General features: G+C 47.3%; 1 protein-coding gene across 4 annotated transcripts; it reads left to right on the plus strand.

Moving 5' to 3' along the window:
- Positions 1-756: 756 nt before the first annotated feature.
- On the plus strand, positions 757-24,031 carry WIPI2 (WD repeat domain, phosphoinositide interacting 2). 4 transcript variants are annotated; one of them, XM_053364411.1, is made up of 13 exons: positions 757-1,094; positions 9,666-9,748; positions 10,819-10,953; positions 13,381-13,550; positions 14,899-14,995; positions 15,437-15,534; positions 15,645-15,737; positions 17,118-17,188; positions 17,519-17,626; positions 18,862-19,026; positions 19,900-20,007; positions 21,324-21,454; positions 23,023-24,031. In XM_053364411.1, the coding sequence occupies exons 1-13, from the start codon at positions 1,021-1,023 to the stop codon at positions 23,133-23,135; spliced, it is 1,446 nt and encodes a 481-aa protein (XP_053220386.1). In that variant the 5' UTR covers positions 757-1,020; the 3' UTR covers positions 23,136-24,031. The 4 variants fall into 4 exon arrangements, with proteins under 4 accessions (XP_053220386.1, XP_053220387.1, XP_053220390.1 ...); XM_053364412.1 differs by having other exon boundaries at positions 21,324-21,421; XM_053364415.1 differs by lacking the exon at positions 10,819-10,953 and having other exon boundaries at positions 759-1,094; positions 21,324-21,421.
- Positions 24,032-25,593: the final 1,562 nt, after the last annotated feature.

Below are 25,593 nucleotides of genomic sequence, written 5' to 3' on the forward strand. Positions count from 1 at the left end.
AAAAAATTCAGGGATAAAAACGTTACAGAAGAAAATCAAATAGATGTTGAAAGAAATCTCATCTTGAACGATGTCAGAATATGGTATTGCCTGTGGTTATATATTCACCACTGGTGCCTATTAATTAATTAAATAAATAAAAGGAATACCCTGTTGTTTCAATGAAATCTTTATGGTTACGTATATATTCCTCGCTGGCCCAAATAGGACTAATTTAGCCAGCTAGCCCTGGTGATCATCTAATGTTTATTGGATGGATTTCCCCCAAACTGATTTTTGAATTCTGAATTTATTCATGTTTTATATTGTATGTTATGCTGTTTTTTGTTGCACAAATTAAGTGTTTTAAATTTGTTGTTAGCTGCCCTGAGCCCGGATTTCTGAACCGGGAAGGGCAGGGTATAAATAAAAAATTATTATTACTTTTGTCTCTTTATTTTTTTAAAAAAAGCAGTGCTTTTTAAAGAAATACTGAGTAATAAATAGTTGCTGATTTGAAATGTCCTTATTTCATTATGTGGGGCTCCCTAAGCTGACTTCTTCCTCAAACTTCTGTCTTTTTTGCCTCGTTTTGTGTGTTTCTAAAAATTCCCCTCAGGCGCCTCGAGAGAGACCCTTTCGCGCCAAAATCCAACAGTCGCGGGAAGCTGCACTGCGCGCGCGCAGAAAAACCTCCCGCACCATACGGCGCACGCGCGACGAACGCGCGAGCCCTCGTCCCGTCCCGTCCCCCACCTCTCTCCGGAAATCGCGCAGGCGCACGGGCGCTACGGTGGCCGGTCGGGAAGCGCCGCCAATGGCGGTCCGCTTTCGCCGCGGCGAGGAGGGAAGTAGGCGGGTTGGCGCAGGCGCGCTGAAGGCTCCGGCCACTACCGGAGCGTAAACAAGGCGCCGCTGAGAGGGATGAGGAGGCGGCCGGAGCCGAGCGGGGCCGGGAGCCGTCGAGGCTGACAGGCCTCTTTCCGCTGCCCTCCCGCCGGCCGGGGACGGGGGGGAGCGCCGCCGCCGCCAGGGAGAGCCATGAACTTGGCCAGTCAGAGCGGCGAGGCCGGCGCCGGCCAACTGCTCTTCGCCAACTTCAACCAGGACAACACGTAAGGCCAGAGGGGGGAGGGGGCGTGGCCGAGAGAGAACGCGGGGGGGGGGAGCGGAAGGAGGGATTAGGCGAAGGTTCGAAAACGGGAGGGGGCGGGGGAGGATCCCCCACCTGGAGCCCCGGTAGTGCGCGTGCGCGTTCCTGAGTGGCTATACCTGAGATCCTGCACGCGTTGTTATTATTATTATTATTGATTATTATTGTTTGAATTTATATACCGCCCTATACCTATAGGTTTCTGGGTGGTTCACAAAAAAGATCGCAATACAGTATATAAAATCAAAATAAAAACAATAACCCAATAACACCCCCTCCCCCCTGAAAGAGCCACATTTTAAAAAGGTATAGGTTGTCAGGCAGGTCAACCAAAGGACTCCAAAAAGAGCCACATTTTAAAAAGGTATAGGATGTCAGGCAGGTCAACCAAAGGACTCCAAAAAGAGCCACATTTTAAAAAGGTATAGGTTGTCAGGCAGGTCAACCAAAGGACTCCAAAAAGAGCCACATTTTAAAAAGGTATAGGATGTCAGGCAGGTCAACCAAAGGCCTGGTTAAAAAGGAACGTTTTTGCCTGGCGCCTAAAGGTGCATAATGAAGGCGCCAGGCGGACTTCCCTGGGGAGAGCATTCCACAGACAGGGATTGGCACTAACACCCGATATGTCCTATGCTTATGGTAATACGTCATATCTTGTTAATTATGCTGTTTTAAATGTGCAGTGTATATTCCTTTGAAAGAGGGAGAGTTTGGAGAAGAAATGTCCCTAAATGAGGCGGGAGGAAGAGAAGGAACGCACACCCAGGATTTATTCGTTTCTTAGTTTATTTTTATTGCTTTTTTCCTTTTAAAAAAAATCCAAGGAGATTGAGCCAGGTGTATTATGGTTCCCACTGCCTCTCCTTTTTATCCTCACAACACCCCTGGGAAGTAGAATTGTAGGGACGCTGAGGATCATCTAGTTTAACCCACTGCAATGCAGGTATTCGCAGGGGCTTTGTGGGGATTGAACCTGCGACCTTGGTGTTATCAGACCAGGCTCTAACCATCTGAGCTATCTACTTGTGAGTAGGTTAGACAAAGAGAGAACGGGGGACAGTTGGCTGGCTTCCAAGGTCACTCCCAGTGAGCTTCATGGCTGAATGAGGATTCGAACCCACTCTTTCCCAGGTTCTGGTCTGATCCTGTATTTATTATTATTATTATTTATTCATTTAATCTATATCCCACCTTTTTCTCCATGGAGCTCCAGGTGGCAACATTCGTAGTTCTCCCTCTCCCTATTTAATCCCCACAACAGCCCTGTGAGGTAGTTCAGGCTGAGAGGCGGTTGACTGGCTTCCATGCTCACACCCAGCCAGCTTCATGACTGAGGATTCAAGCCCCAGTTTCTCCCATGTCCTGGACCAGTGCTCAACCATTGCACCAGTGTTCCTATGCAGTGTTCATATTTTGAGTGAAGTAAGAATTCACTGTGGGTAAAAGCCTCAGCGCCTAGGGCTTGCCGATCGAAAGGTCGGCGGTTCGAATCCCCGCGGCGGGGTACGCTCCCGTTGCTCGGTCCCAGCGCCTGCCAACCTAGCAGTTCGAAAGCACCCCCAGGTGCAAGTAGATAAATAGGGACCGCTTACTGGCGGGAAGGTAAACGGCGTTTCCGTGTGCTGCGCTGGCTCGCCAGATGCAGCTTTGTCACGCTGGCCACGTGACCCGGAAGTGTCTCCGGACAGCGCTGGCCCCTGGCCTCTTAAGTGAGATGGGCGCACGACCCTAGAGTCTGTCAAGACTGGCCCGTACGGGCAGGGGTACCTTTTACCTTTAAGAATTCACATGGTATATTGGATTTTGTAGTCATTGCCTTCAAAGTTGGCTGCTGCTGGTGCCATATTTACCAACTAGCTTCCCCTGCTTGATTCTCTCCAGATGTTTTGGACTGCAAGTCCCATCGGCCAACATCTGGAGAGCACCAGGTAGAGGGGAAGGTTGATCTAGCATAAGGAAGAGTTCTGGATAATTCCTTTCTTTTCTTTTAAAGGATGTTGCTGTGTCTTGCCTGAAAGATTCAGATTATCCTTTTTAATGTGTGTTAAAATCCTAGCCTTACAGATAAATGTTGTGGTTTGCCATGGAGGTTAATAATTTTAATGTTCATATGGTATGTTATTAGGTTTGTGTCTCTTACTCTGTCATTTTTATTTTTTTTATACATGTTGCTGTGTTACTTTCATAAAAGTATATTGCTCCCTTTGTTAACTTTTGCTTAGTAACATTCTGATGACTGAACACAAATAAATCTGAATCTGGCCAATTCTGTGAGTGACTGGGAGTTTGCCAAGTTATTCAGATGGCCACTATTTTATTTAGGGATCTCAGGTGGGTGAGAGATAACCACTGCCAAGCTGTTCATGCTGTTGCCAAACCTGCCTTGTTAATTGGTCACTGTAGCTATGTTGTAATTGTCCCTGTATGTCCTTTTTTCATTTCATTTCCCTCTGAACTCACTTAGCTACCTTTCCCAACCATGTGTTGGGGTGTGTGTGTGTGTGTGTGTGCACGCGCACACACAGTTGTGTGTACTTGCCAGTTCAGGATTTGCAATTCATACATCTGACAAGATGAACAAAAGTGAAAAAAAGGTAAAGGATCCCTGACAGTTTTCAGTATATATTGGTTAGCATTGTAAGATACCGCAAATCTCGTTTTTGTTTTTTGCTGCAACAGACTTAACACGCTACCTGTCTGGAAGGTGTATGTGCTGCAAGATGCTTGTGTTTTTAAAACAGGTTCTTGGCAGGGAAATATTTAACTTGCAATTCTTTCTCCATTGTGGAGGTGCTTTGATGAGGGTTAGAACCTCGAATCATCACACACACCCTTCTTCTTGAGCTTAGAGCACCTTGAGGGTTGGGGAAAGTGGGACTTATTGCTGAGTAAGCATGCGCCATATCTGCAGTTCTAGGCACGCTTGCTTAGAAGCAAGTTGCTGGGGATCATAAGAGGGGGAGACTGCTAAATCTCCAGTGTGTCTCACTGAAGAAGGCTTCGGAAAGGCGTTGGTGGAGAAAAGATCACGACTGATGGCCTGTGCAGGTGGAGAACGAGGGATTGGTGGTGGTGAAGTGGAACTCTTTTCTTGATGCCTGCAGTGAGAGCAAATCCCGTAGAACCCAGTGGGTTCTAGCACTTCAAAAAGAATGAAAGGGCAGGTCTGTGCCTTGAGCTTACAATATAGAGGATAACACAAGGGCCACTGTGGTGTAGTGGTTAAAGTTTTGGGCTGGGAAGGACTGGAAAGACCAAGTTTAAAGCCCCACTTGTCTATAGAGCTTACCAGGTGGCATCAAGGCAGTCACTACCTCTCAGTCTTATCTCACTGGATTGTTGTAAGGATAAAAGTGTATGGCGGGGTGGGTGTGTGGCAAACTGTGTATGCTGCCTTGTGCTCCTTGGAGAAAAGTTGGTTCGTAAACTAATAATTCCCAGAGGAAGGGTAGGCAGAATATACCATGTTGCACTTACGCATACCTAGGTTCAGTTTAATTGCAGTATGAAAACTTCACTGGGAAGGCTTTGAGGAGGGGTTTGAAGTCCTTGGCAAGCACTTCAGGCACAGTTCTGAGTAATCCCAGTTTGGATTCAGCTGCAATCCCCAAAGCAACCTTTCTTGGGGATATGAAACTGCTTTTTATACTGAGTCAGAGGTTTGATCCATTTAGCCCTGACTTGTCTACTCTTTACAGTCTTGTGTTAGGGCCTGGGGGTGGGGTCCCAGGCTTGTTGGATTTCCCCACAAGTCCCATGAATGTGTGGCCTAGAATATGCTGCTGCACCAGGTAAGGGATGTGGGGGTGGGCGTCGCAGGGGGCAAGCCTTTTCTGTTTCAGAGTAGCCTCTCTGATCCACTCACTGAGAAACTTACATTGAGCTTTCCCAGGAACCTCAGGGTTTCCTGGAACATAGTGTGAAGGCCTTTGGTATGAAGAGTGTAAGAGATGCTCTGTCCCTTTCAAGGCAACCTTTGCCAACCTGGGGCCCTCCAGATGTTTTTGGACTGCAGTAGAGTTATCACATCTCTCTTGTGTGGACAGTGCTCAAACATTAGGTGCATTTAAGTCAGTGGACACCCAATAGTTTTTCCTGGAAGACACCCACTGCCCTGATGCAATTAGCCTTTGGGGGGGGGGAGGGCCCTAATGTTTACTCAGAAGTAAGCCCTGCTTTGTTAATGAACCTTACCCTGTAATTCTAAGCAACTGTCTTTGGAGTAAGTCAGGAATGGGACACCTGTGGCTTTCCAGGTGTTGCTGGTCCACAGCTCCCATTGGCCATGCTACCTAGGGCTGATGGGAGTCTGAATGCAGCAACATCTGGAGGGCCACATCCCTGCTGTAATCAAGCTCTTATTCTTTGTATATATAAATTTGGTATAACCACCCCCAAATCTAAGGCACTGTGTGTGTGTGTGTGTGTGTGTGTGTGTGTGTGTGTGTGTCTGTCTGTCTGTCTGTCTGTCTGTCCCCGGGTCTCCCCTTTCCCTCTCCTTGTCCCCAGATTTGTGGCTTTCTGGGCCAGATGGCCTGGCGTTGGTGTGGGGGCGTGGGACTTCCTATAATGGGAGCAGAAGCAAGCTGAAACACTGCAGAGTTCTTGCCTCTTGAATTCAAAGTAGGGCTCACACTGCAGTGCATGGGAAAGAAGTTGGAGTATGTAGTAAGAGTGTGAGGGTTTTGAAATGCTTAAGAGGCGATTGATGGGGCAGTGATAAATAGGCCATTTTGCAGGGAGGAGCATCACCCGTGGGAACTGAATAAGAGGAAATGATCAGGAGAGCTGTGCCGTTGGGCTGTTTTTGGAATGACTGCTTCCTTTGTGTACAAGGGAAGCCACACAAAATTCCTTTCCTTGATGCTGGGTGACTCGCTGAGATCGAAGGGCCCAGAGGTCCAGTAGCCTGATCCTTTCCTCAAAAGCTTGGCTCTCTTGACTCCTTCCCACCACAACCCTTCCACAAATAGGCTTGGATAGTCTGGCCAGTGTGTGTAGTTAGTCAGTGTGTGTAATAGAAAACCGCTCTCCCTGTGAAAGAAAGTGATCCGAGTTCATATCCCTAGAGAGAAGTAAATTCTGCGGCCCAGTACAGTGATATTAAATATAGTATGATCGCACCTTGCACGCAGTTAACTTGTGTGATTTCAACCTTGCGTGACTGAAAGCCAGCTGGTTGAGATCTTGCAGATAAATTGCACACATGGGTTCTGGTATATGTGTTTTTGCATAGTTGCACCATCTTAACCCCTGCACAAAACAGACTAGTACTGTAGATAAGATTAAATTACAGAAAGTGTAAGTGACAAAACTTGGGAATTTTAGCACTATGGTGTGGACTTATTTAAATAAAAGCACTGAATTTATGATTAGGCAGAGCTCTGCCCCCCCCCTTCATTGCAGGAATGTGAAACGAGACCTTTCTGTTGTGGTACAGAGGTTTGTGGATATCATTTGCTGTAGGTTCACACTGAAATAAAAGTGTGTGGAGTGAAAGAATTGATTTCTGTGATTACTGTTGATAAATTCCCCAGCCGCAAGTACATCTTGAGCAACAATAAAAAGAAAGGTTTTGATATGAAGAACAGTATTCTGTTTCAGGTGGATATAGTGCTTATTTTGAAAGAAATGTTGTGGTCTCTTGTTCTTACATTGTACTCTGGTCTTGTATGCAGAATGCCACAGTCCCACTTATCACATTAATAATAATATATTTGAGGCTTAGGACTTGCTGATCAGAAGGTCGGCGGTTCGAATCCCCGCGACAGGGTGAGCTCCCGTTGCTCGGTCCCTGCTCCTGCCAACCTAGCAGTTTGAAAGCACATCAAAGTGCAAGTAGATAAATAGGTACTGCTCCGTCGGGAAGGTAAACGGCGTTTCCGTTTGCTGACCTGGTTCGCCAGAAGCGGCTTAGTCATGCTGGCCACATGACCCGGAAGCTGTACGCCAGCTCCCTTGGCCAATAAAGTGAGATGAGCACCGCAACCCCAGAGTCAGTCACGACTGGACCTAATGGTCAGGGGTCCCTTTATATTTACCTTTACTTGAGGCTTGTCAGATATGCTTAGTGTATGTTTTTTAAAATGAGAACCTCAATATTTACCAACCAGAGCTAGGTGCAAAGGATGTTCAGTTAGAACAGGATACTTCTGAGCACTTTCTGAGCCCAGGAATTTGTATTTAGTACCAGAACTGAACTGGACCAAACTCAGTCCTTTCACCTATAAGTCTACTCATGGTTTGCTTTCTTCAGGTCAGCAGCCTAATTAGGTGGGGAAAATTGCTGTCGTTTAAAACATTGGGAGTCTTGCCCACCTGCGACAAATTACCCAGAGATCTGCCAGCAGATCGTGAGCCTCTTCCTCATGCACAGAGTACCTGCTGTTGAGAGACTTGTGGAAGATGCTCAAAGGAAGTGTTTTGCAACCACAGTGTGTGTTTTGTCTTCTGACAAGTGTAGTCTTAATTATTTACAACCACATATCACAGCATGTTAGTAATCGATCTTTGGTGCTGTTTGGAAGGATAATGGCACAGGAAGAGGCTGTTTATCTTTCAAGCCAGTTCTTCCAATCAGACCTCAAAATGGGGGCTGGGTGTTGCATGAACAATATCCCCCTCCCCCTGTTTCATTTTCTCTTCGTAGCTGCTGTTCTCGCAGGCAGCACGATGGCATTGCCAGCTCAGAGATCCTAAGGAGGGGCGGGGAGAGATGGAAAGTGGGCAGAATTATACCATGAACACCAGAATCCCTAGTCCTTTAGGACAGGGGTGTCCTACTGGTCGATCGCAATCTACTGGTCAATCATGGGGTGTCCTGGCCGATCGAAGCTCAACAACTCTGGTCAATCCAATGGGTAGATCACTGCCAGTTTTTTTATAGTGGGAGTAGATCGCAGTCTCTTGGAAGTTGGACGTGCCTGCTTTAGGAGAAGGCCATAGCAAGATGTTTGCCTCGATCCCCCTAGGTACATACTTGTAGAGGGAAGTTCACATCCCTAACAGGACAGGGAACAGGGCGTGCCAACGTGAGCCACAGACTGGGTTGAATGTGCATCCTCTTGGTCAAATAGGGAAGGGCCACAGCTGAATGGCAGAACATCTGCTTTGCACGCAGAAGGTCCCTCGCTCAATCCCAGTGGCATCTCCTGGGAGGCATCCCTGCCAGAAACCCTGCAGACTCACTGCCAGTCAGTGGAGACAGTACTGAGCGAGATGGACCCGAAGGTCTGACATAGTGTGAGGCAGCTTTCAGTGATAGGTTCAGCCTTCTGTTGGGGAGCAGGGGCAAGGCCAGGGTTCTGTCCTCCCCACCCCCCAAAAAGAATCCCCTCAACAGTTTGTCGTGTCAACACGAGAGCTATATATGGATTGAGGCAGTTGTGCTTTTGTCACATTGTGTACACAACACCTTCTGGATTCCACCTTCCAGTCCCCCTTTTTTTTGCCACAAAAACACTTACATTGTTATGTCTATTTGAATTACCTGTCAAAACAACATGCAGCTGTTTTGTGTGACCTCCAGTGCAAGAAAATGCACAGGCACGCCAAGTTGAAGTGAGTGATTTCCCCGGCAGGTAATAAAAATGACACAGTGCTTCTCTGCTTGCTACCCCCAGCTTCTAAATGACAGGATTATCGCTGATCCACTTGGCTCTCCAAAAATCAGGCCTTTTTGCTCGGTCATCAGCACAACAGCTTGTTGTGGGGTTTGGTCATTTGATTTAGCGTCTGATACAATTGACAATGGGTAGTGCAAGTTACACAAACCTCAGAACAACAAATGCCTTAAAAATAAAGGCTATCGCTACATGGCGCACATTACAACTAAGCATTTCAGCTTCCCCAAAGAGTTGTGTCTCTTAAGGGGAAATGAATTGTCATGTGATTTGTGTTCATGTGTCAGTTATTTGGTCTGGTCAATATCTAACTCTCTTGAGGACATGCCTTAGCAATAACTTTGGAAAAAGCAAGCACTTAAGTTTCTCCCCCTCCCCAGGCCACTCAAAGAGAAACAGTTTGCCCCAAGTCGGGAATGTAGTATGCAAAGAAAGCACTATCTTACTAGTGCAAACAAATCACGCAGCCATTATCAATATGCACATAGTTCTGTGTTCAGCTCTTACTGCTCCTTGCAGCATGCTCTTTTTGAACCTTGGTCTGCATTTATTTCTGCAGTAAGGCAAATAAAGAAAAGAATGGGGTTGCTATTTTGGTTTTGCAAGCAGCCACATACTTGGATGATGAAATTGGTGAGCACGTGATGATCCAGGACAAACTGTGAAGTTGACCGCGCTTGTGAGAGAGCTTGGGGTGCTCTGTTGCAGTCTTTGCCAACCTGGTGCCCTCTGGATAATTTGGGCATGACTCTCACCGGCCCCAGTGAGCACAGCCGCTTTCACTGGGGCTGATATAGTCCAATACTTCCGGGAGGGCATCAGGTTGGTGGAGGTTGCTGCTTGGTTTTCTGTGTGAAACGGCGAGTTTGTTCCGTTCCCATGCTTCATTGACCTCGTGTCTTGCTTTGCAGGTCCTTAGCTGTTGGCAGCAAATCAGGTTACAAATTCTTCTCCCTTTCTTCTGTGGATAAACTGGAGCAGATCTATGAATGCAGTAAGTGTACATTTTAATTCCTCTTCTACCCCACCCCATGCCCCCTTCCATCTTTATGTTGTGGTCACATTTTGGACTGAGCAGATGGTTTCTGGAAAGAATCCATCTTCTCCTCCAATTGACTGCCCCCTGCTCTAGTAGCCTTACTTACCTAATTGACTTGATCCCTGGGCTTGCCCTCCTAGCTGCAAGGACAGCGGCTAGCTCCTTGACCCCAAACATCTTAGCTTGTATGTTTGGTATTTTTCTAGAGCTTCTTTCTAAAAAGTTCTCTTTGCATCTCTTATTCCAGAAGTCTCCAAAGCAAAAGAGGGGGAGAGAGATATTTAGGCCACCTAAAATGGTAGGCTCTAGACCCAGCAAGATCTTCAGCAGTGCATTGCTGACTGCAGGCAGAATTCCAGTTGGTGCCAGCTGCTGGGGGCAGCTGCTGTTGCACTGCTGGCAAGCAGCGAACCTGTCCTACAGGGTTGTGGTTCATGACTTCACTGAGAGATAATAAACCACAAGTGGTATATTGGGGTCCCTGTGGCAGCTCTGCCACTTCCAAGAGGATGATGCATCTGTGATTAATGGGGGTCAAAGGTGACTTGCTTCTGCCCCACTCTGCACCTTCATTAAAAAAATTTAAAATGACTTGGCCTCAACATGGGTTCAGCAGATCCTTCATTCTGCATTCCCATGATCTTCAGTTGGCCCATTTACATGCTGCCCTAGCCCCATGTGAACAGCTCAACATCCCTGGGTCCTAACTCCCCCTTTCCTGGCACAAATGTGTTCCTAGCTTGTGTCCATGTGACTCAATCACCAGACCCAGCCTTTCTCTAACTGGGAGGTCTCATTTGCCTTTTCACAACTCACGTCATGCTTTGCATCAAACCAGAAGAAATGTGACTCTCTTGAGTTATTTGCGATGTGTGTCTTGAGTTCTTCCTGACTTGGAAGCTTTGATTCTGAACGGAGGGTGGAGGGGAGTATCTGTTCCCCTCTGTCCCCTCTTGCCACCTTTTGGGTGTTTTATTCTGTTTGCTCCCCCAATGTGTTTTTGACATTACCCCACCCGTTTTCAGCACAAAGAGGATATCTGGCTGCACGGTGTGGCCTTGGCTGGAGCATTGGTATCTTCTCACATTACCAAGCATTTTATGTAGTTGTGCAGGAATACGAGATGAATCACGCTCAGCTCTTTGAACGTTGGTGCAAAGGTACCCAAGTTCAAGGATGGCTTTGTAATTTACATGGGAAAACACGTTTGCCGTTTGTACACAGATGTTTTCCCAGAGCAAGCGCAAATACAGGCATATGCAAGTACCTAAGAGACATGGTTGTATCACAGCCTGCAACGTGTGTGTTGTGCAGAAAACAAACTTGTCACACAAAAGTGTGGTACTGTCCTAAAGGACAAAATCCCTGCGTGGTGCCGTTGTTTGTGTTTCACTCTGCTGGGTAAATTGGGTGTGTTTCGCCTCATTCGATGGGCAGGCATTGATTAGGAATGCTTCTGCTTAGTGTGGGGAAATCCACCCACTAAATCACACAAGTACAGTTTGTCTTCTTTTTTTCATTTTTGCTCAGCTTTTGGAGCAGAGAGTCTGAAAGGAGTTGAATTGCCCTTGGTAATGGAAATGGCGCCGCTTGCTTGATAGACCCAGTAGATGAACCAGAACCCCTTCAGGCTTTAACTTCTGGCAGTTTTCCTAGTTGGCAAATGTCAACCGTTGCACTGCTTGATACAGTTAAGATTTATACTAATGGTTCTGGCCAGGAAGCCTCCGTAGCTGCTTGAAATCTGTTCCATGGCACATGCTTTTAGCAGGCTCTTTATTTACAGCTTGCTCATCTTCAGCAAGCAGAAGGTTGGGCTCCCTCCTGTTCTGTTGTCTTCCCCCACTTAGCAGCTTTGCTCTTCCTGCTGTAATATTAAGGTCTATTTACAGCCAGCCTAGCCTCGGATATGTCAATCTATTGATCCTCAGGGAAGAGCGAAGCTCTAGCCAGCTGCAGTTTAGTCAAGCACCTGCATGTTCTCACCCAGTTCAGTCTCTCTCCCTCAAACCCTCTTTAAATAGAAAAATAAGGCAATTGTGACCATACGTGCCTAAAGTTTTGGATGGGAGACCTTTAGGAGCAATCTTAACACCTTGATCCTAGGCACACTTTCTTGAGAGTACGTCCCATTTGATTTCCACGGAGTTTCTTTGTCAGTGTACACGCTAGCAATCTGATATGAGCATTTTAGGGTTAGCCCTCTTGTCAGCAAATGGTTTTCAGATTTCCCTTCCCTCAGGGAATCCTTTGCATATAGACTTGCCATCTGATCAGCCACAGTCCTTGCCACAGAGGATTCTAATGGGTTTAAGTGACAGGAGGATGGATTTCGGTTGAATATTAGGAGAATCTTCTTGACGGTGAGAGTAGCTGAACAGTGGAACCAATTTCTTAAAGCAGGGGGTAGGCTTCTCTTTCCTGGAGAGCCATATCCCTGGGATGCTCAAGCTTTGGAGTTCTGCATTAGGATGAGATGCCTTACAGGCCACCTGACATTTTTTTTGCGGGGGGGGGAGGGGATGACTCTGGAGGATGTAGGGCCACAGCCAGGCTTACTGGGCCTCTCCATTGTGAATGGAGAGGGTGAGACAGAACATGCTCTACTCCCCAGCAACTGCAAATTGCAAAGTTCTTTCAGCAAAGCTTGTCAAAAATGACTACAGTGGTACCTCGGGTTAAGTACTTAATTCGTTCCGGACGTCCGTTCTTAACCTGAAACTGTTCTTAACCTGAAGCACCACTTTAGCTAATGGGGCCTCCTGCTGCTGCCGTGCCACCAGAGCACGATTTCTGTTCTCATCCTGAAGCAAAGTTCTTAACCCGAGGTACTATTTCTGGGTTAGCGGAGCCTGTAACCTGAAGCGTATGTAACCTGAAGCGTATGCAACCTGAGGTACCACTGCAAACCCTTAAAGGGTTCCAGGGAACCCTAAGGTTCACCTGAATACAGTTTTGAAACTGCAGCGTCTCCAGACACATTAAGAAAGGGGTATGACTCTTAATTGAGGGACGCGGGTGGCGTTGTGGGTAAAACCTCAGTGCCTAGGACTTGCTGATCCTATGGTCGGTGGTTCGAATCCCTGCGGCGGGGTGAGCTCCCGTCGTTTGGTCCCAGCTCCTGCCCACCTAGCAGTTCGAAAGCACTCTTAAGTGCAAGTAGATAAATAGGGACCGCTTTATAGCGGGAAGGTAAACGGCGTTTCCCTGTGCGGCACTGGTGCTCGCTCGCCAGTGCAGCTTCGTCACGCTGGCCACGTGACCCGGAAGTGTCTTCGGACGGCGCCGGCTCACGACCTCTAGAGCGAGATGAGCACGCAACCCTAGAGTCAGACACGACTGGCCCGTACGGGCAGGGGTACCTTTACCTTTATGACTCATAATTACTGTCTTTTGAATCGTGTTGCGTCTTTTCTTTTGCTGGTTCTTGGGTGGGAGGTGCAGGCAGATGAGGCAGGAGAATGGGGCAGGTCAGCAGCAAGAGGAGTGACTTGAAATTCTGATTTGCTGTGTGAACAGCTCCTTTGCGCACCTTCATCCTTCATTTTGTCAACTTTTTCCTACATCTCTCCTTTCCACCCCTGCAGCTGACACAGAAGATGTGTGCATTGTGGAGAGGCTCTTTTCCAGTAGCTTGGTGGCCATAGTGAGCCTCAAAGCCCCCCGCAAGCTGAAAGTTTGCCACTTCAAGAAGGGGACAGAGATTTGCAACTACAGCTATTCCAATACAATCCTGGCTGTCAAGCTTAACAGGCAGGTGAGTCGTGATGCTTTTGTGTCATCTGAGGCTTCTTTTGTTTTTCATTCATATTTAGTATTTTATTGGTTTGGTTAAGCAGAGTTCAGGTCCCCACTTGGCCATGAAGCTCACTGGGTGACCAGTCACTTGCTCTCAGTCTACCCTACCTCGCAGGGTTGTTGTGAGGATAAAATAGGGAGGAGAACTATGTCAGGCACCTTCAACTCCTTGGAGGAAAGGCAGGATACGAACACAGCAACAACAGAAAAGAGCAACCGTAACAAAAAGAAGGAAAACAAAGAATCAGAAATGTAAAGCATAAAGGACAAAATACCTCTTTTTTGTGGTCAGTCCAGTGTCTAGGAATAAGTTTGATACTGTGGTCATAAGTGGGTGGGTTTTGTGGCACTGGTTCTTTCTAACAGTAGAAGGGACAGTAAAACTTCTTTTTCTGGACACACCTATGCTGCTGACAGGGGCCTCTTGTGACTTGAACGCTTCTCCTTGCACCAAACAAACAAAAAACTATACATCTCATAGAAAGCTAACCTATAAGAGCAATATTATATGCTAGTTTTCTGTGTACAGTGAAGACAGCAAATTAGGAGTTGACCCTGTTTCTGGACTCAGCTGCTGCAGGTAGAGGCTCATGCAGATGAATTTCTTCCTGTCCCTGTGACATGCTCATACTGGCCATGCATAGTTTCGTTAAGTGATTTTTGTGGCATCAGAGGCATTGGAAAGCGGGGGGGGGGGGGGAATACTTTGGTAAAATTTCCCTGGAGGCAGGTTTTGCTTGCTGATAGCAGCCAGGCAAGTGCCTGTTTTCCAGGCCTCCATTCTCAGACCAGAACATAGCACCACTAGCTCTAGCTTAACATGGTGACTGGTGAGTAGTCAGTCACTTGATCCAATCCAATAAATAATTATCGTGAAATTTTTGTTGGAATCTTGCTTAGTATTTTGTCCCTTGATGGACTGCAAGAAATTCTAATCAACCCTTATTTATTTTGAGCACAGATATTTTTGTTGTGCAGGGCGAGGTGATAATTGCACTTCCTTCTGTCCCAGAATGCAAACACACATTGCCTGTAGAGCGAAGAACAGTCAGGATCTTTCTTAAATTGAGGTCAGGATCAGGTGAGGCCTCCTAATAACAGGTGATCATAATTGCCTCGCCTAAGTTGTGGGAAAGGAGGCTTTGCCTTGCACTTCTAAATCAATATAATCCAGGCTGGCAGATTTTAAAACTGCCTTCACTAGTCACTAACTTCCGTCTCTAGGAAGCTTCACTCTGAAGGTTTTACGCTTCTTCAGGATTTTGTCTTCATTCTCTTCCCTCTCCTTTTTTTATTTCGCTCCTCAGCGATTGATCGTGTGCTTAGAAGAGTCTCTGTACATACATAACATCCGGGACATGAAGGTGTTGCATACCATCAGGGAGACGCCCCCCAACCCCGCAGGTAAGGGAGACCATTCTCCATTTCCCACACATAATCATTGACACAGTGAAAGCACCACCCAGCTGTAATTCTGCTAGGAGGGTACCTCAGTCAAGAATTAAATTTGTGTTTGTATAGTCGACCCTCCTGGTTGCATATTCTTCAAGGGGCAGCAGCATATGACTACAGACATAAACGCGCTGGTTCTCTCCCTGTTGTCCTTCTGCTGGCAGTTGTTTGCTCCAACAGGCTGTGTGGTTTTTAGCTTTTTGTATTTTACCTGTGCTGTTCATGCAAACCGCCTTGAGTCCCAACCACAAGGCCACCTTAAAATGCTCCCTGTCACCCACAGGAACTCCAAACCCTGTCCTGCAAGCCTCGGTGACGGCTGCTTTCCCTTCCCGATCCCCCTTGACGTGTTTGTAGCCTGAGGCAATGCCCCCCTTTTCTCTCTGTCCCTAGGCTTGTGTGCGCTGTCCATAAACAACGACAACTGCTACCTGGCCTACCCAGGCAGTGCCACTATTGGGGAAGTCCAGGTCTTTGACACCATCAATCTGGTGAGGTTCCGCAAGCATCTTTCCTGCTCCTGTGCCCAAGGAGATCTTCCCTGTTTGGTGCTGGCTGCGCCTGTGCTAAGCTCTTGTGCCCCTTTTTTCTTCTTCTGCAGAGAGCTGCTAACATGATCCCTGCTCATGACAGTCCTTTGGCTGCGCTAGCTTTCGATGCGAGCGGCACAAAACTGGCCACGGCGTCAGAAAAGGTGAGGGCCTGATACACTGACTTCTGTTTTGAGCGGGAACAAAGGCAGCATTTCTGTGTGGGCTTTTTGAAAGAGTGAGTTGAAGTGCCCAGAAGCTTCCTGCAGTGTTTCTGCTTGGGAATAATCCAAAATGTCAGCACAAACCTCTCACCCTCTAACTTAGGACTTGAGCTGCTGTTTCAGCTATGAACACCCTGTCATGCTAAGCTGTGTGTTGGTTCTTTTCATCAGGTGGGGTTCTGTCCGCCTTTTAAAGTATAGCTGTATTGTCAGGGCTTTTCCTGCAGTGGCACCATGTTATTCCTGATGAGGCTTCTCACAGATCCTGGCAGGAATTCTCTCCTCCTGTTTGCCCTCTCCCACCCCACAGCAGGTACAGTGCTGTATCTTGGAATTAAACTCTGTGATGCGGTAGTGACGTTGATGACAGTCCTACACTTTCCAAGCTTGCTCATCCTCTCAAATTAAGGTTACCAGACGTCCTCCTTTCCCGGGGACAGTCCCCAGATTTACAAATCATTCCCCTGAAAACTCATTTGTCGTCCCAAGTCTTTGCTGGCAATGAATACCAGTCTGTTCTTAATCTGTTTGCTTTTAATTTACTGTTTTGTTTTTAATTCCATTGGTGTTGGTTTTATGGCAATCCTTACGTTGCGCTGTGCACAGCTTTAGTTTTATAATTAAAAAGCGGTGTTAATGTGTTCTGCATGAAGGTTTTCAACCCCAGTGGACACTGCCAAGGATCTAAAAATTGCTCTTTCGACCCCAGCCATTTTGGTTCCTCCCAGTATAACCGGGGTGGGGAACCTCTGGGCTGTGAGTCAAAGGTGGCATACCAGACCTCCCCATTTTGCTTGACTGGCCATTGTGGAGAAGCCACACACCTCTGTACCTGATGTCAAAGGTGATGGTGCAGGAGGGGTGAGGCTGGGACTTCAGGGGAACACTCAGGAGCTGGAAGTGGGCTCCGGATTGTTCCTTCTGTTGGAAGAAGGCAGGAGCAGGCCTTGCTCAAGGAGGAGGAAACTGTTTCCATTAAATTGAAACTGCTGTTTGAAGCCTTCCCAGCCCCTTCTCCCATTTCCCTCTCCAACATTGGGGACGGAAAGGAGAAGCGTGGGGAGGGCTCCAGAGCGCAGGGCTCACACCACCCCATGCCACTGTGGTTTCCATGCTTGGGAACCCCACACAAGAGAATTTTGACAGGCAGGCAGGTTGACCTGCCTGTCAGAGTTGGCCCACAGGGTGGAGACAGCCGAAGATCTCTCTCCCAGAGCTAGGTAGGTTCAGACCCTCTGCTCTCGAACTATATTGGGACTCTGCAGCAGCTATTTTAAATTGAACATTGAAGTCTTTATTTCTCACCTTTTTTCCCAACAGGGGACGGTGATCCGGGTATTTTCCATTCCAGAGGGACAGAAACTCTTTGAATTCCGAAGGGGTGTGAAGAGGTGAAGTAAAATGCTCAGTCTCAGAAGCTTGCTCTTTGCAGGAGGCCCCCCCTTCTTCCCCAGCAGTTGAACCTGTGTCATAGGTAGCTGTGTTTCTTCATGGCGGGGGGAATCCAAAATCTGCAGAAGGGCAAAAGCTTTGTTTTGCAGTAGGAAGCAGTGAGCAAGTTTTCGGGTGCCTCAGAATTCCCCAGCAGTTAAATGGGTGGGACCCTACCTAGGTCACTGTAGAATGTGGAGCAGTTGCCTCTGTCTAGCTGCCACCTCTTCTTCTTCCAGTTGGGATGTGGAAACTGACCGGCCGTTTTCTTTTCTGCTTATTCCATCCAGGTGTGTGAGCATCTCCTCTTTGGCCTTCAGCATGGACGGCATGTTTCTGTCCGCATCCAGTAACACGGAGACAGTGCACATTTTCAAATTAGAAACTGTGAAAGAGAAGTAAGGAAACCTTTCTTTCCACAGCTGCCCACTTATAGCCAGGGTGGGCTGCAACCCAGCACTGATCTCTCAGGCTAAGGGCTTAGAGTGTGGCTTGGAAGGGGCAGATTTGCCATGTTCCTCTCTTGTTTCAGAATATCCTCCCCAGCCACTATTCATCAGGCCCCTAAGTTAAATAGGGCTTGTGTCCAACTAATCTAGGCATGTTCAAAGTCCGTTTCAGGGGCCTAATCCGGCCCGCTGGTCAATTTAATCTGGCCCCTGTGGCAAGGATTGAAGCTCAACAACTTGAATCCTAAAAAAAGCTGAACAACTTTGTGGAAAAATTGTAAAAATAGCTCAACAACTTTGGTCGGCCCTCAAGCATGTTCACTTCATCAAATCTGGCCCTCTTTGAAAAAAGTTTGGACACCCCTGAACTAATCCATACCGAGAGTAGACCCATTTAAATTAGTTGTCTTAGGTTTGTCACATTCATTGATTTCAGTGGGTCTGTTCTGAGCATGACTGAGTGGTCAGTAGGTCATAAGAGTGGTAGCTTTTTAGGAGCCAGTTTAAAGCTAAAAAAATCCCAACCTTTTGACATGCTGACTCTAGGGTAACTTGCTTTTTGCTTATATATTGTCCTGGATAGATGAACTTTTCTTCCTTGTTCAGAATCGTTACTAGCTGTTGTGAGCATCCGCAAAGTTCTATATTTGTTAGCAAAGCAGGATATAATAAACACTTTTGATAAATATTTTTCTTGCCGTAGAATTGTGGTGGAACTGTGCTGTTAAGGCAGTGTGCACACACAACAACCAATGATACTGTTTCTTTAAAATTTGTGCTGCTTGTTGACGTAAATATAGGATAATTTTTAAGGCCACATTGTTTCGAAGCAAAAACACAATGCAAGGAGTCCTCTAGTAAACCATATAGTGGAGAGAGAACATGAAAGAAAAGGTTTTTAAATAAATAAATAAATAAATAAATTTGGAAATAAAGTAAAGCTAGATCCATCTGCATCTCCAGAGGCAGAACGGAGAAAGTCCCATCTTTTCTGTAGAGGCCAGTCTATTTCCCAAATGCAATGGAAGACTTGTGCGAGTTTCTTGAAAGAGCAGCTGAAGCTTAGAGGAAGTTCTGCTTCTGCCTGTGGCTGTAAGCCAAGACATATTCAAATATGGCAGAGTTGTTCTTGTGATATATTAAGTGGTGCAAGTGTAATTTCCACTCTCCTTCCTTGCTTCCAGACCTCAGGAAGAGCCCACGACTTGGACGGGTTACTTTGGGAAAGTCCTGATGGTCTCCACAAACTACCTGCCTGCCCAGGTGACAGAAATGTTCAACCAAGGCCGAGCTTTTGCCACCGTCCGCCTCCCTTTCTGTGGGCACAAAAACATCTGTGCATTGGCCACGTAAGTACGGGAGCGCTGGGTGGGGAGGGGACTTAGAATCATAGAATCATAGAATCATAGAGTTGGAAGAGACCACAAGGGCCATCGAGTCCAACCCCCTGCCAAGCAGGAAACACCATCAGAGCACTCCTGACATATGGTTGTCAAGCCTCTGCTTAAAGACCTCCAAAGAAGGAGACTCCACCACACTCCTTGGCAGCAAATTCCACTGTCAAACAGCTCTTACTGTCAGGAAGTTCTTCCTAATCTTTAGGTGGAATCTTCTTTCTTGTAGTTTGGAACCATTGCTCCGTGTCCGCTTCTCTGGAGCAGCAGAAAACAACCTTTCTCCCTCCTCTATGTGACATCCTTTTATATATTTGAACATGGCTATCATATCACCCCTTAACCTCCTCTTCTCCAGGCTAAACATGCCCAGCTCCCTTAGCCGTTCCTCATAAGGCATCGTTTCCAGGCCTTTGAGCATTTTGGTTGCCCTCCTCTGGACACGTTCCAGTTTGTCAGTGTCCTTCCTGAACTCCCCACATCTTTCTCAAGCACCCTACAGGTAGAGGTGGAAAGGGAGGCAACGTGACCCTCTCAACATAGCTGTGTTTGTTTGTTTCTAACAATCATACTGCATTTGGAGAATGCACAAAACCCAGATTCCTTTGTGCACAGTAGCGAGGCCTGTGAGGCTTAATTGATCAGCTGACAGCAAAGTCCTGTGCATGTTTACTCTGAAGTAACTCCCATTCGGTGCAGTTGGACTTACACTGATCTTTGTAAAGTGAACTTGGCTGCTGGGAGGAAAGCAGCAACTTTAAAAACCACGCACACATAGTTTAATCTTGCATAGTAAGGTTTTTAAACTTGACTAGGATTTACTTGCAGAATCCAGAAGATCCCTCGGCTGCTGGTAGGAGCTGCAGATGGGTACCTGTACATGTACAACCTGGACCCCCAGGAGGGAGGCGAATGCACCCTGATGAAGCAGCACAAGTAAGTCTCCTGTCCTGCTTCCTCCTTGTGAGATGCTCCCATTTTTATTTTATTTTTAGATGTTCCGTTTCAGAGCTAGGGTGAAGCATTGCCTTCATACAGGTGGCTGGGGTAGCTGTAGTTAGTTCTAAGGCACAGTTTGCTACCATAGTTGTTTTAATTCTGTCACATATTTGTACACCACCCTTCATCGAAGAAAGGTGTCGGGGCAGTGTGCAGCACACGTAATGCAGAACAATAGGTCCAATGCCCCACAACAATTTTAAAAAGCTAGCGCAAGGCTGAGCAAAATACCGTATTTTTCACTCTATAACACGCACCCGACCATAACACGCACGTAGTTTTTAGAGGAGGAAGATCCGTAGGCATGCCACCCGTAGGCATTCCCTCCATAACATGCACAGACATTTCCCCTTACTTTTTTAGGAGGAAAACAGTGAGTGTTATGGTGCAAAAAATACGGTATACTGTCATGAGTTGGGAGGGGTCAGCCTGGATGATGCCCTGAGTCCTTTCCAGTTTTTGGGATCCTGTATCTGTGGTGGTAGAAGGCATGAGAGCAAGGTTGCCAAACCAGTCCCTTTTTCTAAGCCAGTGGTGTCCAAACTTTTTTCAAAGAGGGCCAGATTTGATGAAGTGAAGGGCAGTGAGGGCCAACCAAAGGGCCAGACTTTAGGCCCTCGAAACAGACTTTGGACATGCCTGTTCTAAGCAATGGCTTTGGCTGACCCGTTAAACATAATTTGCATAACCAGAGAATGTGCCATAGAGCAAATGGGTGGGCCTTTCACCTGCCCTCCTTTAACTGCTAGGTAGGAGAGCCATAGCCAGAGTAGTGTGTGTGAGCTGAGCTGGAAGCAGGCTGGAAGCTGGACACACAGAAATCCGCTTGCTCTGTGCTGTATCCAAAGCTGCGACTGATGAAGGAGGCAGATCTGTTGGGGCGTTAGTGCGGTGAGCCCCTCCACCTTAGGCTCAGGTTGTACAGGTTGTTAATACCTGGCAAGTATTTACAGCTTTCAGTTTTAACCTGAGGATTGTCATTTGTCCAGTTTTAACTTTAATTTTAATTTATATGAATTAATTTTGGGTTGCATATTAATCGATTGATTGCTTGTTTTTATGCATATTGTATTAGTTATATGATGTTAGCCGCTCTGGCCAGGAAGAGCGGGGTACAAATATTATTATTATTATTATTATTATTATTATTATTATTATTATTATTATTAGTGTAGATGAAACCATAAAGACAACACAGTCTTTCTTTTTAAGGATTGCATTGGTCACCATTCACTCTCTGGTTCTTTCCATAGGCTGGATGGCAGCATGGAGCCAGGCAATGAAATCCTAGAATCTGCATCGCACGACCGGCCGCTAGTAGCACAGACATACAGCACTGCTGTGACTAAAGGTACTTACGTGCCTTCTTCGCCCACAAGGCACGGTAAGGATGGGACCGGGGTGGCTGAGTGAGGAGCCTGCAAGGGGGGTGCCCACAAGAGGCAAGTTCCACGTGGTCTTCCTCATAGGGCATGACTCGTCTTCCCCACCCCTTGGGAGAGGAAGACCACCCTGGTCAAGAAGGCCGCTTGAGCCACTCGGCCTGGTCCTTTCGTTGCTCTGTTCCTTGTCAGAGGCAAGAAGTCAGACATCGCATCCCCCTTTATTATGAATAAAGCGTTGACAAAGCTTGAATGTTATGTATAAATGGTAATCCAGTCTTTGGGGGATGGGCTGTAATTTAGTGGTAGGACAGCTGCTTTGCATGTAGAAGGTCCCAGTTTCAATCCCTGGCAACATCTCCAGGTTGGGCAGGGAAGGTTCCCCTGCCTGGAACCTCGGAGAGCAGCTGCCAGTCTGTGTGGACTACACTGGGCTAGATGGACCAACCATCTGACTTACTATAAGGCAGCTTCCTTCGTTGGTTCCTCTCTCTCTCTCTCTCTCTCTCTCTCTCTCTCTCTCTCTCTCTCCCCCTCCCTCCCTTTCTTCCTTGTATTGTTATGGTAATAAATGTATTGAAATGAAATGATATGATATAGGGCACAGGAATACCCAAACCAATTGACCTTTTTAAAAAGCACTCATTCCCCGCACTTGCACTCCAAAGTGCTGCTTTCTCGGGAAGCTGCCACCCCACAAGGCTTGTCAGGAACTTGGGGTTGCGCTGCACCAAGGGTACTTCAGTCCCTTTGGGTCTCTGGGTAGGGAGGGGAAGAGGCTGTTGACCCCTGAAGCCACCTCTGCCCCATCCTGCGTTCTGCCTTCAGCCTCCGTCTTGGCCATACCTACCCCTAGCCAGTAAGGGGCACCTACTGTGGCCAAACTGCCTGGGCATCACTGTGCACAGCCAAGCCTTTTGGATTACCTGGGTCTCTGGAGATTAGCACTTGAGGCTGCCATCCTAAGCATATTTGCTAAGAATTAAATTGAGTTTCCCTCTGAGCAAGTGTGCTTACAGATAGAAAGTCCACATCTGGGTCTGTATTTATGTATAAATAAACTCTCATTGAGTGGTACTCCAGAAAACAAAGTTTGGTAGCAGTATCAAGCACTGAGGCAGAATATATTAGCCTATCTCTAGCCTGTAATGAGGTTGAATGGTTCAGACAACTTTTCAGTGATCTACATCAAAATTTTCCAGAAACTAACCATATTTGAAGATAATCAGTCATGTATAAGTATGACTGAATCAGAAAAATGTAGACCTAAAACAACACTTAGATATACGCCATGCACATGTGAAAGATTGCATTTGAAAAGGGTGGATGAATCTCAGGTATTGTTCCACTGAGTTTATGTTTGCAGACATTTTCACAAAGCCTTTGACTTCCCTCTCCCCCTCCTGCATGGCAAGAGATCTCGAAGTATCTGTCTTTGGGTTGATGCTGTGATAATGCGGTGTGTAATGCCCAGTGTAACCTTTGCCAACCTGCTGCCCGCCTGGTTACTGTAGGCTCTCCATGTCTGTGTGTGGCTTCCAAAACCTTGCACTTTTCATTCGTCTTCCAGCCTATACCGAGGACCTGGGTGCGGTTGGTGGCGCTTGCCTGGAAGAGGACGCCAGCACCCTGCGGCTGGACGAAGACAGCGAGCACCCCCCGATGATCCTTCGGACGGACTGAACTTTGACCTGTGAACTCCACTCCTGAAGCCGAGGGCGCAGGCCTGACCCCCTGGAGGATTATTGTGTCTGTGCTGCTACGAACCTTGACCCGGGCTGAGAGCAAGAGGGAGGACCGCAGATGACTCTGAAGTCATTTTAAAACAAACACACACACACAAACCATTGTAGCCGTAATGCTGATTTGATGCCATGGAGGTGGGGAGGGGGGGAATATATGGTTTCACTTCAGTGGCTTTTAAATCCTGCTTTACCTTTTAGCTGTGAGGATATATGCATATATATTTTTCGTCGTCGTTCCTGTTGCCAAAACCTGCTCTCTCTGTGCAGCCTTCGGCACCTCCTAGCTTTGCATGCTGCCTTGTGCCAAGCAAGCAGATCACTTCATAACGAAGAAGTTTGCCGAGTTTTGGGGTTCTCTCTCTCTCTTTTTTTAGAAGACAAATACATGTACATAAATAACACTTGGCATCCGTGAAGGGAGGAGCAGCAAAGTTTGCTTCTGGGTGCTTTGACTTCTTCCAGTGCTCTTCAGCCTTACCATCCCCAGATGTGGGTGGACTACCTCTTCCATCATCCACGGCCAGCTTGGCCCGATGGTCATGGATGATGGGGCTTGTAGTCCCTTAACATCTGGGTGCCCAAGGATTTGAAGGACATTGGCTTACTCTACTCGGACAAAGGTTCCAGGTAGTTTCTTGCGCATGGGCTTTCGGTTGCAACTCCTAGAAACATGCAGCGATCTTTCTATTTTTCTTTTCTTGGGTTCTTCCCATCACACAACCTCCCCCCTCCTGTCCAGCTTCACAGTTTATTCCCTCCTTTCTTCCCCGCCTCCTTCTCTCCTCCTTTTCCCCTGGACCATTTTGTTAATTAAAAAACTCCTTCTAAATGCTGCCTTGCTTGTGGGACTGTTGTGTTCTCTTCCGCAGAGGGGACGGTGTGCCTCTGCTCTGGATCTCGCTTCTTCCTCTCTCTTTGGGGACGTGAAATGGAGAGTGACCAATGCAGTCTGGACATTCTTTGGGAGCAAGGGAATCTTCTCCCTTCTGTTCTGTCTTTCTCCGAAAGTAGGGTCAGTGTGTTCCAGTTTCAGAGGTGTTGGCCAGTTAACTCAGAAAGCATCTTCATCCTTCAGTCCTTCACGTCCATCTGCTCATCTTGCTTCAATCCTTGCAAAGCCTTGCATCCTCCTTCAGCTGGAGCTCCCTTCACAATCTGTCAGCCCTGCTCTCATGACTTCTCCCTCTCCCGCGCCACCTTCAGATGGCCAGTATTTGAGCTTTCCCCGAGTTCCTCCAGGGCAAAGTGACATGCAGAGCCGCTGTCGAAATCCGCCACCCTGTGCCTAGTACTCTCCATCTGCCTTCACACCCTGCACTGGGAGACCACTTCAGTCACTCATGGCTTCCCCCCACAGAATCCAGGGAGCTGTAGTTTGTTAAGGGTGCTGAGAGTTGTTAGGAGACCCCCTGACAGAGGTGCAATTCACCAATGGTTGCACCCCTCTGAGAATTGCAGGTCTGTGAGGGGAGGGGGTGCTTTGAGGGAAGCCATGCCTTTTCCAAGTGGTATTGTAGCGCTTTAAATGCATGGTGTGAATGTGGCCTCACTCCGTAGCCCATAGTGGGGCTTGGGAGATGGATAGCATGGGGTACCGAAACATGGGGCAACTTCTACCACGCAGCACTGGAGAAGGGAGTGCTTGTTTCTGTTTCCAGGGTTGGCCCTGTCATCCAGCATGTAGTTGTGATTCCAGTCAAGGACCCCAAACCTCCCTCTGCAGTCCGTGGCTGCACACCTGAGCTACAGCTCATGCACCTGTGTCTCAGTCTTTATCCCTTGGCTCCCAGACCTCTCAACCTCCAATTCTTTATGTAATCTCCCACCTCCCACCCGCTAGAACAGCAGTTCCGGCATCAGGAGGAGGGGCAGGTTTTCGTGGAACTGCAGGGACTCGCAAGGAAGTGACCAAAGCTGGGCAAAACTGCCGCCCTCTTTTACAGAGCTGTAATGTGCCTTTTTTGGTTCTTAACCTTCCAGTTTGTTTTCGATGAGCAGCAATGTGTGTGTGGGTGTGTGCGTGCAAACCCTTTGGGTGTGAACCTCTTGTTTTCCTTAGATTGTCAGCCAGCTTTCTTTTTTCTTTTTCGATTAAATTATTACTCACTCTCCCTTTTTCGTGGCGTTCTCTTCCAGGCAACAAAAGAATTGTGAAACCCAATACGATGGCACTCTCAAGGAAGGGAAAATGGGCTTGCCTCAAGGGGGGGTGGAGGGAAAACATGCCCGTGGGTTTCTCCCTCCAACGGGAGCTGACTTCCCTCCCAAACTGCATTCCAGGCTCAGTTCAGGCAAGAATGAATGCTCTTTGTAAAATCAAGAGAGCACCCAGGGCATTTTGCTGCCCAGGTCTTTATCCCACCCAGCAATACTTAAGCAGAACCTAATATGAAACA

This window comes from Podarcis raffonei, chromosome 14 (genome assembly GCF_027172205.1).
Source record: "Podarcis raffonei isolate rPodRaf1 chromosome 14, rPodRaf1.pri, whole genome shotgun sequence".
Lineage (NCBI taxonomy): Eukaryota > Metazoa > Chordata > Lepidosauria > Squamata > Lacertidae > Podarcis > Podarcis raffonei.